Raw genomic sequence first — 17911 nt, forward strand, 5'->3', positions numbered from 1 at the left:
CTCAGCGGGGCACGCATAAGAGCCAGTTGGGCCTTTAGCCAGGTGCTGTCTCTCCCTGTCTCCTCTTTGCAGCTCACAGTGCGAAGACAGCGACATGATAAACAGCAGCCCCCCTGGTGAAGTGGTAGGGGAGAAGGAGGGAGAAGAGGGAGGACAAGGAGCAGGATGAGGAGGAGGAAGAGTGTTATGTTTAGAGGCCACACAAGATGGTTCGTCCTTATAAACTCTAAAGTGAGAAAAAACAAGCCAGTGCTGATCCAGCCCAACTCCACTTTATTTTATCTGATTTTTTGGGGTGGAGGGCAGTGGAGGAGGCAGAGAATATGAGGGCAGCAGTGTTGTGTTATGCGGATGGGAGAGGGGGACCCGGAGTCCCAGCGGAGCCAGCCTCTCGCTGCTGCGACGGAGAAAATAAACACTCCACCGCTGGCTTATTTACACAAGGGGTTAACTTAAACTTTGATTTGATATTATGGTACCAGAGACCGTATCCTCCTCTTTCTCGTTCTACCTCTTTCCCCTTATCGTTCTTCGTCTTTCATGCTCTTCGATTCTTTGTCACATGTCCTCACTCCTGCTTTCTGACATGAGAATCTTGAGATGGGATTAGTGAAAATAATCAAACAAGGAAGCGAGCAGGGGTGGCCAAATATGACAACGCTGCTGAAGCCTAACTTGATATATGGTAGGGAGGGCCGGCCAAACCTCAAAACTCTTGTGCTCTGGCTCCACTCATCCCCATTCACTATACTTTGACACGACTAAGGAGACAGCACGAAGACAGGGTGACGCTAAATTTTGCTTCTTTTTTAAATGAAACCAATAAGCCCCACACAGATAAACAATCTCCTTTTCCAGGAAGGCCAAGCTTTTAAATCATGGCATGGTGGGGCCTTTACAGCTCTGCAGTTACATCTTAATGAGGTGAGTGTGAGCTTGTTATTTCACTAAAACGCCCAGCGACCCTGTGCTTGGATTCCTGACCTTAAGCAACCCTGAGAGATGAGATTTACGGCTCCCTCATTTGGCTCCGAGAGGTATGTCACTGAGCCAAAATTATAGTCTCTAATTGCACTTTAATGTTTATATTAAGGTCAACAGAACCAAACTTTTCCCCTGTGGACTTGACAGGAAAAGGACACAGAAACTGCGAGCTGAGTAGAAATCTTAAGAGAGGACACCGCACCACCTTTCCTTGCAGGATTTGGCCCAGTGCACGCTGCACCTGATGGCACCCTGATGTTAGCAAAGCTCTGTGACACCAGCCAATGTCAACATAGGCTTATGGTAAATGGCTCTCGCTTGTACTGGTACAAATTGGTGCAAACTCTCCCTCACAGCAGAAGCAGATGAAAGGTCTCCCATCCAATGCCAAGCCAAACAAACTAAAAGTTTCCGAACCATTTCTGTGACACTACTGTACAAACCTGTGCCAATTTAGTGAGAGCCAACTGATACACCATATATTTAAAAAAACAAAAAAACAAGAGACACGGTACCTTCCTAGATATTATGTGGTGAAAGTATAATCACAGAAAACAAGTAATGTTTCAGGGTCCTTTGGTTGGTACCTGTGGCTGGTATTTAATTCACAATGATTATGTATTACAGTGAATACAGATTGGTCTGATCTATGATACTCGTGAGAATAAACTCAAAATAGGTTAAGTTAAAATCTTACATCAACTTTTTTTAAAAGTTCCTACCTCCTGTTGCGCATGCTCTCTCTGCTGGTTCAACTCTCTGACCTGCTCAGTGAGACTCTTTTTGTCACTCTCATGCGAGTTCAAAGACTCTTCAAAATGCAGCTGCAGTTCACGCAGCTCAGACTGCAGGACAGCCATTTGGTTCTGCAGCATATGAAAACACAAACCGGTCAGCCGAGTTACAACACGGCAAGGAAACGTGAACAGAGCCAGTATGCTCCCGTCATATTTTTACCTTGTCCTGCTCCTGTTTGCGAAGTGATTCCCTCTGCAGGCGTTCCATATCCATTTCCGCTGTGGCCAGGTCCTCTCGCAGGGATGCTAGCTTCTCTGTGAGGACAGCCTTCTCTGCCTCCATCTGAGACAAAGCCTGATCAAAACACACTGCGAGGTCAGAATCATTCATACGTAGCTCAGAAAAAGAAGCTGACTTGGCCACTGGTTCTTGGACAAAAAGAAATCGGTTCCACAGTTCGTACTTGTCATTTACTGTCAGTAATTTTTATATTGTCCTAGTGTCTGCACTCTTTCCCTGTCTTTGTCTCCCTCTGTCTTACCAATGAATTTGAACCTTTGTCTTCCTCATTTCCACTTCCTGGTTTACTTTAACTATTGTTTTTCTGTGCTATTCTCCTTTACTTTAAGGTCCTTTCTTCATGTTTCCTTGATTGCCTTCACCTGATTGTGTTTTTCCTCCTCTCACTGGTTATACCTGCACGCAACCCTGTTTGTAACCCTGTTTGTATTCTGCATACTCATTTTTCTGTTGTAACTCATGCTTCTTCTGCTTTCTTTAGGAATTGTATTATCTTCCAGTCCTTTTATATTTCATCTGCAGATCTTCTGCATGCTCAGAATTGCGATGTCGTCCCCTGGCCTACCTTCAAATACACAAACATTTTAAACATCACTGACAATCATAAGAACCATAAGAAACCTGCAAAGACCACCTCATGTACCTGCTGCTTTTCATTCTCAGCCTGCAGGAGACTTTGGCCGAACTCCTGCTTCAGCCTGGCCAGCTCTTCTCGCACCTGCTGCAGCTCCTTCTGGCTGTGCGCACGCAGCTCCTCACACTGTCTGCGCAGCTGCTCCTCGGCCTGCTCCCGCTGAAGCATCAGCTCTGCACGCTGCTGCTCCTAAGGACCAGCAAACAGACACTTCAGTACAATTAACAGATTAATAGACAGTGAGACCAGCAAATTCAAAGTGCACCTTCTGCTGACGTTCTGCTTCGAGCTGCTCTCTGTGAATTTGCTGTTTGCTGGTCAAAGTCAGCAGGGTACTCCTCTCAACTTGAGCCAGCTTTTCCTCCAACTTACTTCTTTCTTCTTTTGCTTGTGCACATTGCCGTTCAGCATCTGCTCGCATCTGAGCAGCTTCACCTGCACAGGTAAATACATCCATGTACCTCAGTTGCAGACAAACTTTAAAAACCACTGATGTTACAGAAGCAGCAATATTTTATTCAGAGTTTTTATCAAAGAACATGCTAGCTTAATGGCACTCATTTGTAGACCCAAAGATCTTGAGGTGCAGTGGACAGAAAGGACAAACTAATACAATACGAAATGCAGCGTAAGTGGATGTTACATAAAGCTAGCATAAAAGTGGAACTTGGCAAAATTAGCTTAAATTCAAACTTAACTGTTACCCAATACCTAACCAAACACTGACCATGGACACCACAAGCGCCACGCTTTACCACGGTAAGTCAAACTAACCAGTTTGAACTGCAGCTGTTAAACGCACAGAAACTTAAATAAAAAACCTTTAAGAAACAGAAACTCATTATCGTTCAATTTAAGACCTTTTACACTATCTCTGAAAAAAGTGGTAACATTACATGCAAGCTTTAAATGTGTTTGTCAAATATCTCTTGTTGAGGCATGTTTACTCTTCAAAATAACCTTCCTATCTCTGAGAGTGACGTTCCCAAACATAACATTTTTCAGTTACAGCAGGTTTTTTGTTTTTGATGAAGTTTGAATAGTTTAATTTAGGTTTACCTGCCACTTAAAAGAAAAAAAAATTATACTCACTCCCGTCCTGTGGTACTTGTTTTATAGCAAGAAAAGAAAAATACCACATCTGCAGGGGAGTCTAAAAGGATGTGTGTGAAGTATGCAGGCGTGACCATGGGATAATATTATTTTCTGATTTGTTGAGCAAGTGTCTCCATGGCATCAACTGTAAGCAAAGCCAGACTGCGGCACAGAGAAAATTAACTTAATTTATAATAATATGTATTAAACTGCCTATCAGATATAACCACTGATCAACTAAAGCTGCCGCAGGGCTGTTCTGGATCGTTTCAGTTCACTTTAACCCCTGCTTATCTGATTCATGCGTATGTTTGTGCAGAGTGGTGAGACCCTGGTCAGCTGAGAAAGCAGCTCCAGTGATGCTGCAGCCCAGCTGTTGCAGAGCTCACAGCTGAAATATGGATCTCTTGTGGGTTGCTGGAAAGGCTTCACGGCCGGGGGGCTTGGCAAAGAGAACAGTGGGGTCTCTGAGGGAGAGGGCTACTCACGCGTCAAGGCCTCGTTAGCTGAAAGCAAGCCGCGCCTCTCCCCCTCCAACCTGGAGCGCTCGGCCTCCAGAGACGAGGCAAGCTCCTGGCTCTCGAACAGGGCCGTCTCCAGGGACTCCTTCTCTGCTCTGCAACACAGTGGTAAAACGGTTTGAGTGCTGAAAAAAGACCTTTGAACCTTTTAGGTGTAGAAGGTCATAAAACCCAATAATCCATCACAAGCGTAGTTTCCAAATAAAACCATGTTACTTAAAGACTCTTGTTACACGAGACTCGCTACGCTTTAGAAAGTAAAATTTGTTTAAAAAAGTCAAAATGACCGTAAATACCCGACGGCAGTTGGTTTTATTTAAACAAACACACAGAGATACACCCATGCTTTTGAGGACACTGTGCTCACTTACATTCATTCCTTGCACTCTCAAACTAAACATTACTGATACAAGCCTAACTCCAATTTATGCTGAATGCAAATGCTAAAAAACAAACTGGTGAAGCTGGTTTTAAATATCAAATTGGTCCCAAACATTTCAGAGGTCCAACCACACAAACAAATACGCACAAACACACACACAGACCTCAATGCAACCAGCTCCTGCGTGAAACCACAGGCCTTTCGGTCAGCGGAATTTAGCTTGACATCCAGAGCTGCCTTGTCCTTGGCCAACTCCTCCCTGTCATGGGTAGCTCTCTTTATGGCTGCGGTCTGTGTCTCAAGCTCCTTCTTGCACGCACACAGCTCCTCTGTCACAGATTGCAACTGCCTTTTGACCTGGAGATGAGCACAGGCAGAAAAAAAAAACATTTCTTTACACAACATCATTATAAACATTAAAATATTGCATTTGCAATTCACAACAGACTTATGACAAATACATTTTTGATTATTTTCAGCCAGAGTCTTGTTCGTGACAAGTGGGAGACAGATGGATACCTTCACCTATGGCCACGACCTGCGTGTGGCAACTGAAGGAATGAAATAAAGAAAAACCATGGATATAAGGGCCCACATAGCAACATTGGTATGGATTGGATCTGGCCCACACAATGTGCTTACACATGGCCCACATACTGCAAAGAATGACGGCCCTTCGGTGGCCCAGATCAGGTTTGCCAGAGGTGGCCCACACATGGGCCAGCACAAGACCAGTTGCAGACACACTGGTGGCCCTGTTATTGCCCAGAAGTTTCAGCTCTGGCCCCAGATGTCAGCCTAATGTGTACCTTAATCAAGCCATGTAATAACAACATGTGCATAATAGTTCAAAAGTAACATGACAAAACTCTGTTCAGACAGTGAATGGACTGATTCTTATGTAGCGCTTTTCACTATTCAAGATTACTGAAAGTGTTCTATACAACATGCTACATTCACCCATTTTCTCTAAACCGAGTGCTTCCTAACTAAATTCATACACATTCACACTCTTGGCATGCAGACTGGAGGAGCCAGGGATCGAACCACTAACCTTCCGATCAGTAGGTGACCTGCTCTACCTCCTGAGCTACAACCACCCAGTGGTAAACATGAGTAAACCCTCAATAGGTTTTGGATAAAGTGCCCACTCACAAACCTGTCAAACCTGCATTTGAAACTTTGGCTACCATAGCAGTATAGTATTGCAACAAGACATTTGGATCTTCTAACTAAAATAGGAAAATAGGAACATAAATAGTGCCATCATTGCCAGACCTGGCCCACATCTGGTTGACATACACCCTGCCATGACACCGGTCAGTCAGAAGTGCCAGTTTGATGCCGGATCCGGGCCAGACCTGTTTTCTATGAGCCTGGGCCACATAAACCAAACCACAATCGGCCAGATATGGCATTCCATCGCACAAACAGTGGCTACATTGCCAGACCTGACCCATATCTGGATGACATATGTCTTATCGTGCCAGAAGTCAGCCAGCAGTGCCGGCTTGATACCAGATCCGGGCCAGACCTGCTTGCTATGTGGGGGGCGGGGTGAGGTTCATCTGAAGGGTGTCTGGGTCAGCCTTTAAACAGGGCAACCAACATAGCCCTTGAGTTTAGCGCTGCTGCTCCTTTCCATCTGAAAGCAAATTAGCTGATGTGGTTCAGAGATGCCTTTTGAACAACTTGTATTTCAGCAATATCCAAACTGAAGAAGACACAGGGTAGCAGAGGAGTGGAGAGAGGGACACCATGACTTCAACCAGTGGTTAGTGAAGTCCTGTTGCCATCTTAGTGTCTTGAAATGAGGGGCAGATCTGACTGTGAAACAGAGGACTATCTCATGATTATACCCCCTTTTCCGACTCCAAAACTCATCACAATTTGTCAAATAAAGTTCATGTTTGATTGAATATGGCCTAAAAAAAAGCAATCAATTAGTAAATTGTTCCCTGAGGTCACAGAGTAGAGGAGCTGACGGCTATTTTCACACAGACATCTATATATGGAGTCTTTTTGGAACTAGAGCTGTGGCCCCCTGGAGGCCATTACAAAGATTGCGAGTTTAAATAATTTCTTTGGTTTAAGATTTCAGACCTGGAAACTACAGTGATGTGTCTTTTGGGGAGGACAATGAACCTTTTAGGTGGGTGAACCCTGTGAAACATGAAAATTCTAGCAGAAATAAATACTAAACCACTAAAAAATTTGGCTCTAATGATTTTAAATTTAGACAGACCTCCTGCCTCCATAAACATTCATTAGGAGACACAGCGCCCCGTAACAGTATAGTAACTGCACTGAAACATGATTCAACCGTGAAATAATGGAACTAACAAAATGGTTCCAAAAATAAATAATAAATGTCTCACACATCCTTTGTTTTAAGTTTGCAAAGAAAATAAGTTGAAGAATGGACTGAATCATTTTGAGGGAAGGTTTGTTTTTTATTTTAATTTAAAAGCATATTGATTTGCTTCTATAATAAGCACAAGAGCTTTCAGTTCATATGAGTATATGCTGTCGGTTTCTCTCTCTCTCTCTCTCTCTGTCTTGCTCTCAGGTGAAGAGCTGGGCAGAGCTGTCGTTTCTCGGGTTTGTTTCTGCACACATGCAACTCATTACCTTCATCAGTACTAGGTACTTAAGGACCGGCTGTGGCAGTGTCTCCACCAGATTGTCGCCTCCACTTTGGTGGTAAATCGGCCAACCTCGTGTAACTGAGATTTCTGCAAGTTTCGCAAAGTAACTCTTGCGTTTGATCTGCTTCCCAGTTTACCTCCTGGAGTTCCTGCTTTACTGCTTTTGAAACCTCCCTGCTGCCTATAGTGGAGTCAAAAGACCACAGTCGGATTTGTTCTTCATCTGCATTCATGTTTTCTGACTTTCTTTGGAAACAAGTATTTGCCAGCCTGCCTACCAGCTACCCCTCCCTTGTCTCACCCTTCTCCCTGGACAAAGTAAGATTTCTAAGCTGAGAATCATTAAGCAATCTCAGGCAACCTCACAGCTCTGGACTTCATTAACTGATTCTCTCCCATTTCAAAGATTCTCCCAGAGCTCCATTACCGCTGTTAGCAGCCACCTGAGTAACACACGCCCATCTTTTCTTGTCTTACTGTGAATAAAGCTTCCCGGGTCCAACCTTACATTTTTTTTCTTTTATACAAAATATAATACATACAATATACACATATGGAGAAAGAAGCTTCACAGGGTTCCACTCTCACAGCTTCTGTAGGAATTAAAAGGGTAGGTAGCAGCCATATGTTAAAAAGATGCACTTAATTAGTAGATCACTATTAAGTGTCAACAGCTTTTATAAAAGTACAAATTTTGTCTGATCTGGAGCATTACAGTGTGTGTTAACACACAACCAAAGCCTTCCCAGAAGTGTGAATTCACCCCAATGTCAGACTGTCTCATCTCTCTACAGCCTTAGTTAGTGTGTAAAGACTCATCGAAGTACAAGGGGGGCAAAAAAAGAACAAGTATGGCTTATTTGGAAGGGTTGGCAAGAAGAAGCCTCTTCTCTACAACCAATGTGACACCACAATTTGTTCACAAACTTGCATCTTTTGACAGACACAACCAAAGGGGAGATGTTTGACCATAAGACACCACCCCTTTTGGAGAAAAATAACACAGCACAAAAATCTCATATCAACTGTCAACACAATGAAGGAGGGCTGATGATGTGATGCACTTTGCAGTCAAAGAATCAACCACGAACTCATCTGCATGCCAAAGTTTTTTAGAGTAAAATGTGAGTCCATCTGTATGAAAGCCAAAGCTTGGCCCAAACTGGCTCATGCAACAGTACAATGACCCCAAGAACTGCAGCAAATGTACAACAGAGTGGGAGAAAAAAAGGAATCACGGTTTTGCAATGACAAACTCAAAGTCCAGGCTTCAAGACCATAAGAGAGCTGCGCATATTTAAACACCTGCAAACCACAATGAACTGAAGCAACCCTGTAAAGAAGAGCGGGCCAAAATTCATCCACAACCATGCGAAAGACTGAAAATATCATACAAAAAAAACAATCAACTTATTGCTTATATAAAGGTGGTTCTACAAGCTAGATATTAACTGGCTGTACTAAACTTGCTTTTTCACACGACACTAGTCGGGTGATTCCATATGAAGTCTTTCCAGTGCTGTAACTTGTTCTGAGTAGCCACCTATTCCACATGCTGAGTCTTGAAGTTTAACTTAAAAGACACTTTTGAAGTTTCCACCAGTGAATTATTAGAAAACCGGTCAAACATGCATTGCATCAATGGCTGTTTGTGTTCCTCTACATCAGAGACAATAAGTTGGTGCAGTGTATTGAAACTATTAATTGGTGCTGACCAGTGTTTAAGGTGTGATTAGTCTTATCAGTAAGTACTCAGAACGACCCTAATATACTGTACCAGTTACTGACACACTAGCACACTATATTTAACCAACCCCTGCTACTTCTAATATTTCACTGCGGCAGAATGTTTGAAAAGCAACAATCACTATAATTTGATTTTGGACCAAACAAAAAAAATGAACTCACACTAACTAAATATTAGCACACAATGTCTTTCAGCCTCTCCTTAGGTAAATATTCAAGTGGATGAATTACACCAATGTTATGGATGTGTGTAGGCCCCCAATATGGGGATGAAACATGAGCTCAGTGCGATGCATGCCGCTACAGGGTTTGCTTCATCCAAGTTTGATTTATTTTTACAGATAAGCTATCTAAAAATGTTTGGATGGAATTTGTCAGATTTTTTAGGTTTGTTATATTTTTGCTCAGATCAACATGGATATCCCAGTTTCACATTCAGAACAGATAATACAGCAGGAGAGGATTCTTTTCATTCTTTAGAGGACGGAACAGGGGGATCTGGATCTGCTGAGGAAGAATGGAAATACTTTAGGTGTTAATTTATTGCTGCTTTCACCAAAACTCCTGCTGGATATTATATGTCTGTCTATTTATCTTTTCCAGTTCACATTTGTTCACCAAGGTCCTCTGCTTGTTATGTCCCAAGTTACATATAAAACACACAGTGGAGCGCTGCATATCAAATGTGAGAGGAAAAAACACAGCAGATGCATCCAGGACCTCCTATGCATTTTAATGTGACAACAAGCTCCGTGAACCTGCTGAAAGCTGTTAATAACATCAGCCAATTCTCCAAGGCGTCGGGAGTAGGGAGGAGCGTGAGCGGCCTGACCTGCGAGCGCTTCTCCAGGGCCTGAGCTTTCTCCTTCTGCAGGAGACTCAGCTCTGCTTCTAGCTTCTGGCAGAGATCCTGCAAGTGGCTGTGGGAGCTCTCCAGGGCTTGCTTCTCGGCGAGCAGATCCATCATCTCCTTTTGTGCCCGCGCTGCATCCTCTCTGGCTGCTGCCCGCTCCGCCTCGGCTTCCCGTCTACGTTCACAGAGCTCCCTCTTCTCTCCTTCTGTCTGGAAGGGAAGCCAGGATATTTCATTTTACTTCCTTTCCTTCTAGTAGCAAGTCTGCTTGGTTACACCTCTGGGCACTTATTTATTTTCTAAATTAACTTTAATTTCAGCAATCACCAGGATACAAAAACTGCAGGTATAGAGTAGAGCTATATGACTTTGTGAGACCAAGAGAAATTTTCCAAGTCAATAATATCAAATAATATGCTCTTGATCAAAATCAACCCTATAGTCTTTATATATTAGTTATATGATTTATATACTGTAAGTTTGGGAGCACCTGATGACAGATCTGTGACTCACAGTGCAGCACACAGCAGAGCAAGTTAGTCATCTCACCTCGTGCTCTCTACTTTTTTTGTATGTTATGGGGGAACTGCATGGCTACTGACCTCCAGCAGAATACGACTGAGCTCCACCTTGTCTTTTGCTAAGCCTTCACTAAGGGCGGCCATTTTGTCGAGAGAATCTTTCAGCGCCGCCTCCTGATTCTGGAGTTTGTTGAAGGCCAGTTCCTGCGCAGCACTCTGAGACTCAATCTGCAGAGTGATTCAAATAATATTAAAAGAATTATGACAGATCTCAGAGAAACTTTGCAAAACTTGCGCTGAGGAGCTGAGTTGTTAACCTTGGAGAGAGCCAGAGTGAGGCTGGCCTTGTCATCCTCCAACACCTCCTTCTGCAGGGTGATTTGGCTCAGAGCCTCCTTCACCATCACAAGCTCCCTGCGCAGATCCGAGTGCTTCCCTTCGAGCTCCTGCAAACTCCTCTCACTGAAACAGAAATTATATCACATGTTTAACTCCCCACCACTGTTCTGCTGGTCTCACACACGATCCCTTTAACAGTAATCCATCTGTACTTTAAAAAAAAATGAAGAAATGTTGGCATAAGTGCCGAGTTTTCTTTTTTCTGTTTTTCTTGTTTTTTGTTCAATTGCATGTCCTTCTCCAATTCTCAGCTAATCAAATTTTTTAGCCCAAGAAACCCTGAAAATGGGAAAGAAAAGTATCCCTCATGCATGAGTTCAGTAATGCTATGTAAATCATTTACATTTTCATCCAAATGTCATGTGGGTGCATTGCCGGCTGGAGAATGACATGTGTTACTGATCTGAACTCTAAACAAATGGGGCTTGAAAACAATCATGCCTGTCAGGATGTGCTTTGTGTAATGGTCATTCTCTGTGATCTTGCTGTACCCTCTTTGGGCCTCCGTGTTCTGGCGTGCCAGCTGCATCTCTAGATCCTCCCTTTGCTGCCTCAGGAGATCCCTCTGTCTCTGAAGTTCTAGCGAGGAGCTCCGTAGTACCTCCATCTCAGCACGCTGGGAGTCCACTTCCTGCTGAAGCCCCGACAGCAGCTTCTCCAGGCTGCTTTTTTCACTGTGTGATGTCGTGAAAGAAATAAGCAGTGGACATGAAAGAGACAAAGCATGTTCAATAGCTTTCTAAATGCCAAAATCAAAGTGTAGTCAAGAAAAAGAAGTAGAAGTACTTGGTGAGGATGTACCTGGAGATGAGCGCCAGTGAGCGGTGATATCTGTTGCTGTCCCTGAGGCTTTCTTCCAGAGCTTTTTTATCCTCCTGACTTTCCCGCCTCACATCCTGAATCTTCTGCTCCAACTCTCTCCTCTCAGCGTCCCTCTCTTGCTGGTGTTCGCGCAGTGTATCCACTTGCTCCAGAGCAGCCCCCAAACGTGCACGTAGCTCCTGCAGGTTATATGTCAGTGTGAGTGATTGAGCTTTTTATGCTTGAAAGGCTGCAACATAAAAATTCACATAACACAGAGTTACATGAGAAGAAACAATGAGAGAGACACAGACAACCATTCACACTCATTCATACCTGAAGCTGATTTAGAATCGCCAATACAATTCATTAAATTCTACCCATACAACGCCACATTACAACAAGTCGCCAAGTCACAACAACAGTCACTTTAAGGCGCTTTAAGCCAAAGGATTCAAACCCACGATTCTGAGTTTAGACTGTGACACTTGCAGAGGATGTAAAAGTACTACATTTCCACGTTGCATCAACAGATCTTAAATGTGTTTTTCAGCCCTGAAAATTTCACATTCTCCTGGATTTGTAAAGCTACAATGGCTCAAAAATGCTGCAAAAATGAACTGACTCTGAACCTGCGAAGTTTCCGTTATGTGCTTTGTGGCTCTGTTACTTGGAAAATATTCAGAATGTGAAGGTATGAAAGTTTTTCATGTCTTTATTAAACACCCTAAAAACAAATCAGCTGATTCTGATCAGTCCAGCTGAGGTAGGAACTTTTTTAACTTTTTAACTTTTTAAACTTTTTTTTAAGTTTTAACTTTTTTAAGTTGACAAATATGACAAATAATGATCACAGAAAAAGTAAAAAAATGAAAAAAAAAATCACTTCATAGTAGCTTATAGTAGTAGTTAATGTCCTCACAGTTTTGTGTAGCTCATTCCATTTATAGGCAATAAACTATTTAAACTATTTAAAGTTCATTGTGGATAAGAGGACTAGGTAATGTTAAAGCATGTAATCAAAGACACAAACCTGCAAGGCAAACACACTCTTAACACATAAACACATGTGCTACGTGTGTTTATAAACACAAAACTGTTATTACAAAGTGGGGAGATTGTTGTTTCTTTGAAATTACATACTACAAGTATATGCCCAAAAGTTTGACTTTTTCAGATATAAATTAGAAGAAGCGCACAGACTGTGTGTTAGATAACTGTTATACCTGTGTTTGTTTCTGGTGTTTGGAGAGAGCATTCTGTACTGATATCACAGTAGCGTTCCTAAGAGGAGAACGGCCATGAAGAGGCGAGGATGACACACTCTCAGGGCCACAGCCGTCCCCCTCACTGCTCACTAACTATAAAGAAATTATAGTAAAAATAAAAGGCATTATTGACTTCATTGCATAACAGCTTCACAATCTAATTCACTACTTTGTTTTGTTCCGACCTGGTGAACATGGTGTAAAATCTTTTGGAGGGCTTGGATCTCTGTGTGGAGTATTTCCATCTCTGCTTTATCCTCGGTTCGCCTTGTCTCCTGAGCAGGAAACCATTTAAGTCAGATAAGCAGCGTACATGGAGTAAGTCTGACATTCCCCAGACTGCAGCCCTCTAGACTAGGAAGTTATGGACTTTATCAAGCCTCAGGTCCAGACTAGAGACTATTTAGCTATCTGTCACCTCCTACCATATATTCCCAAGGTCCTACCATCCTGTCCAGACTGATCTGCATGGTGTTGAGGCTGATATCTTTCTCACTGTTCTGGCTTTGGAGGTGCTTCATTGTGTCGGTCAGTTCCAGGATTCTAGATAGACCATGAAAAGAGGGTTCAGGAGAGTTCAGGAGACATCAAGGAGAAGACAGAAAGAGACTGGGATGTACTCCTCCCTCTAGACCATCAATGCTATCATGTTCTGCTCATAGTCTACAAGAGATGGCACAAAAGACTTGATTCCCATTACTAGATAAAAGAACTAGATTTACTCCATATATAAAGGTTTGGGGTTTCATCAAAAGGATTATACTTGTCTTTTCATTCAGGCATAGAAAAATAAGAATTTCCTAAATGATCAACCAATCGCACTGCACATGACCTTGAAGCCAGTATTCCTGTTTCAGTTTATGAAAATGGAATAGTGACGGCCCAGAGCAGTTAGTCTAACCCACAGATTGAGTTACTCAGTTACTATATTCAGTCTGAAACCAGCGGTGGATGGTTGTTAAACAAAATGAAGGTAACCATAGGACATTTTCACAAAGGAACACAAGAACCACATTAAGTTAAAAGACAGACATGGTAGATTTCTTTTAGGTATGTTGCTTTTTGAGAATAAAGTCAATAAAAAGTTGAAATGTCAGGAATAAAGCTGAGCTGAAAAAATAAAAGTTAGAGGAAGAAGAGTTTTGGCATTTTGAGAATAAAGTTAAAGCTTTGAGAGAAAAAGTAAAAAGTCAATATTACACTTTACATTTCAAGAATAAAGTTAACTCAGTAGATTTCACCTCGTTTTCATCATCTTGACTTTTATCTAAACATCTCGACTTTGTTCTTGATATTAATATTGACATCCCGACATTAATTCTGAGATGTTGACTTTAACTTTACCATCTTGTACTTAATCTTGACACGTTGACTTTAATCTTGACATTTGTACTTGGGGAGGCCTTTACCTGGAATTGAGTTTGACTTTCTCTGCATCGCACTGAGCCTGAAGCTGCATAGCCTCTTTCAGCTTGTCCTTCAGCTGCCTCTCCAGAGCGGACATCTCCACACCACCACAGGGGCTTCCTTGTGTTACTCTGGCCTCTAAATTCATACAGGCAGCGTGCAGCTGCCGGCTAGCTGCGACACACTCGGTACGCATATCAGACAGAGTTCTGTTGAAAATAAGGATTGCAGAATGTGTTATGACATTTGAAATTATTTAAAGCATAAGAAAAGCGGATGATGGTTACATTCAGTTGCAAACTTTTATCCTAATTTTTTTTTAAAAAGATGATGAATGCCTCTCATGATTAAGCTCTGAGAACTGAGCTCTCTTTGAAGTGTCTTAAGTTTAAGTTGCAGCTCAGCATCTGACATGACAAAGCTGTCTATGAACTGAGCACTGACTATAAAAGCAAAGTACTCTACAATACAGTGGTTCAGCACTATAGAAGCCAAGTCTCCCTGAAGACAACAGCTTAGGCTTCGTCCTGATGGATGATTTTAACAGTGAGTGCAGGCACCTTGAGCAGTATTTCCCCACAGTGAGAAACAATAAGCAGGGGCCAATGACCTTGTTGACCTGCTCCACTTTGATGTGTGGCTGAGAGAGGTGGATTGTTGTCACAGTTGTGAGACTCACAGGAGAAGGTGGGGGTTTTGTGGAATTCTGACTTGCCGGAGGGATTCTGGCAGCACGCCACACTCACCTGTCAGTGAACGTCCTTAGCTGGGTGAAACTGCTCCGCAGGGAGGCGGCCTGGCGCCACAGCGCTCTGACATGAGCCTGTTCCCGACTCAACCGGGAGGCACACGTCTGCAGAGACAAGCAGCAAACCGGAGTAGAACCTGGCGTTAAGGTGGTGTGGGCTGCTTATAGCAACCTTTAATTTTATTGTGATCCCAAGCAGATGCAATAATAGAACTCCTGGACTCACGCTGGCAAACATACAAATAATTGGATTTCCCTGAATCAACAGATGTAGCCCATTTACAGCACGAACGCCAGATTGTTTGCACAAAATTTTCCTCCCCCTCAGCAGTTGGAATGTTTTCACAGGAAACAACAACTCAAAAATCATAGCAGTGAAATGAACAGGGAATGAGAATGAATTGACAAAACTGGCTATGAATGGAATTCCCACCCCATGTGAACTCAACAGGAGTTTAATTGCACAATCTCTATACAGAAAGGGATGAACCCCGTTGCCTTTCTGCCTCAAGCACCTCATTCCTGAGGTTTTTCTCACCTCTTGCTCTCTCCGCAAACGAGTATCACACGACTCGGCATCTTCACGGGCCTTCCATAAGCTCTCGGTTAGCCCCTTGTTGACAGTGCCCACCTGGTCCAGCTGTTCCCGCAGCATGGAATTCACTTGGCTGAGGCTGGCACTCCTGGAAAAAACCCATCGTATGACAAAGTGACAAATAGCCGTGTTGACAGCCTCCTATAAACCCTGTCACAGAACCCAAACTTCTTATAGTCAGCATTATCACTCAAACATATATTTCTTTTAGATCCACACTTGCCAGCTGCGCTTACAGGGTAAACATATGTGACAGTTTTACAATATCTGTGTTGAATAAGATTTAATATCAACCAGATCTGCCTGTAGAGTCATTTACCAAATGTTTACATCATTCTCACACTCAACACACACCCTCTTACAGTAAAGCACGCTACATTGTTTTGCTTGGTTATCTGTCTGAGAGGCAGCCAAACCCTTGTTTGCATGAATGGGATGATATCGAGTTAAAAGGGAACTGACATGTGAGGAAAGAGGGATTCAATAATGAGGACTTGTAAGTGGTAGCTGTGGGACTTATCTCTACACTATACTTATATTACACAAAGTGCTAAAGTGAACAGAGCTTGGTAACTCTGCAATAAGTGAGATATTTAGGCAATAAAAATGACTGATTGCTGGCAGACTTTGCACCACGGGTATTTCAAATAAAGCTCCATAATTGTATAAATCACTGGGCATTAAAATCTGGCCTCGGCTCCAGAGGTTGGCCCACGTTTAATGTGGAGCATTATTAAAATGTTCTGGAGAACAGAGTCAAAACAGTCCCACTAATTTTCTCTGACAAATTGGATGCCGAGGTCATTTGCCAAGGGCAGGTTTCAGCCTCTCCCTTGCAGCACGGGGAAAGGAAGAACTGCAGGGAAGCTCGAGCGACTACTGGGAATATCTCTGATCCAAACATTTCTCAGAAATATTTCAACTTGATTTCTGCTTCTCAAGACGAAACAGAAAAAGAAAACAGAAGCAAATTTCTTGCATCCCTCCCTTCTGATACAGCTTTTCTGATTTATGGATTTTTACTTTGTGCACTTTTTACAGTGTTATGTATTAATTATGAGTAGAAGACACAGTTTTTTTATTGCCTGTGTAACATGGGTACCTCCACTGCATAGTGCCCACCACTCACCTTTTCTGTTCCTCTTCCAGCTGAGCTGACTTATTCTGGATAGCTACGTTGAGATCCTGCTCAACCCGCTGCAGGTACTCGACTTTGTCTAGGTGGCCCTGCAGCTGAACAAACACACAAAACTACTACGGGCATCCTGATAACCATGAGGCCATATACAAAAATCACCATAATTACAGTGTACTAATCAAAAGTCTCTGCGTGGGCTTTGCAATCTGATACATTTAAGTGCATTTGAATAAAAGTGGGACATAATAAAGTTTACCTGTGTGTCTAAAACAGCTTATACACTATATAATGCAGTACATTTAGTGTTTGACATTTTCCAGGGGTAAAAGACAATGCCAATAAATGCAGTTCCTCTAATGGCCACTTGAGGTTAGTACCAAAACTGAGCTAAAATTTACAGCCTGGTATCTTTGATTTATAGGTGTTCCCACACGGGCGGCTTTAGCCAATCATTGCCCTCAGGCCTCAGTGAAATCAGTACACTTAACCTCAGCCATTTTTTAAAAATCATTTTAATAGGGTTTTCTTGGTACAGACCACCCAGGAAGATTGTGCTTAACTTTTGGTGAGGGAAATTGTAGTGTTTTATTTATATTACTTATCACTAATTAGAAGATGTTGTGTTTGTGCATCTGTACAATTTCTGGACATGGCTTGTTTACAAAGCTTGTTAGTGCTAGCTAGCTAATAAAATTCAAAATAAGGTTACTCCTGCATCCAAGACAAGCAACACGGAGCAGACAAATGCTAACACTAAAGCTTCAGTGTTAAAAACCAGTGGGTCACAGAGGCTACATACATCTTTTATATAAATGGAACTAAAAAAGTGGTACTTTCTGAAAGCAAGTCCACAGAGCAGAGAAGCATCAAAAATCTAACTTTGCCCAAGTTAACAAAGATCACACAAAAACAGAGTCTACTGCTTATTAAACAGTGAACTCATTAGTAATGGTGATACTGTATATTGAGTAGTAAAATGGTATAGGTAAAATACCAATATTTGCTCAAACCCAATACATTTACAATATGCTCATTTGTCTGAAAACCTAAACGTGATTCTAAAATAAATTCCAGATTGAGTTATAATAGCTAATAGTTTTAAATTATATTTAAATTAATTTTGAATAATTATT

General features: G+C 42.3%; 1 protein-coding gene across 5 annotated transcripts in view; it reads right to left on the reverse strand.

Moving 5' to 3' along the window:
- crocc2 (ciliary rootlet coiled-coil, rootletin family member 2) overlaps positions 1–17911 on the reverse strand; it is a 44547-nt gene that overhangs the window by 10796 nt on the left and 15840 nt on the right. For 4 of the 5 annotated variants that reach the window (XM_026157830.2, XM_080297750.1, XM_026157829.2 and 1 more), the window contains exons 6-23: positions 16770–16873; positions 15584–15728; positions 15044–15150; positions 14300–14506; positions 13316–13433; positions 13076–13165; positions 12849–12983; positions 11623–11822; positions 11313–11495; positions 10740–10884; positions 10504–10650; positions 9881–10111; positions 4818–5011; positions 4240–4367; positions 2922–3091; positions 2666–2845; positions 1942–2076; positions 1707–1850 (exon numbers count right to left, since the gene is read on the reverse strand). In XM_026157830.2, the coding sequence (XP_026013615.2) occupies positions 1707–1850; positions 1942–2076; positions 2666–2845; positions 2922–3091; positions 4240–4367; positions 4818–5011; positions 9881–10111; positions 10504–10650; positions 10740–10884; positions 11313–11495; positions 11623–11822; positions 12849–12983; positions 13076–13165; positions 13316–13433; positions 14300–14506; positions 15044–15150; positions 15584–15728; positions 16770–16873 (2763 nt within the window). The remainder of the gene's footprint in view (positions 1–1706; positions 1851–1941; positions 2077–2665; positions 2846–2921; positions 3092–4239; positions 4368–4817; positions 5012–9880; positions 10112–10503; positions 10651–10739; positions 10885–11312; positions 11496–11622; positions 11823–12848; positions 12984–13075; positions 13166–13315; positions 13434–14299; positions 14507–15043; positions 15151–15583; positions 15729–16769; positions 16874–17911) is intronic. The other variant, XM_026157828.2, reaches the window with a different exon arrangement.

The sequence above is a fragment of the Astatotilapia calliptera genome, chromosome 23 (genome assembly GCF_964374335.1).
Source record: "Astatotilapia calliptera chromosome 23, fAstCal68.1, whole genome shotgun sequence".
NCBI lineage: Eukaryota > Metazoa > Chordata > Actinopteri > Cichliformes > Cichlidae > Astatotilapia > Astatotilapia calliptera.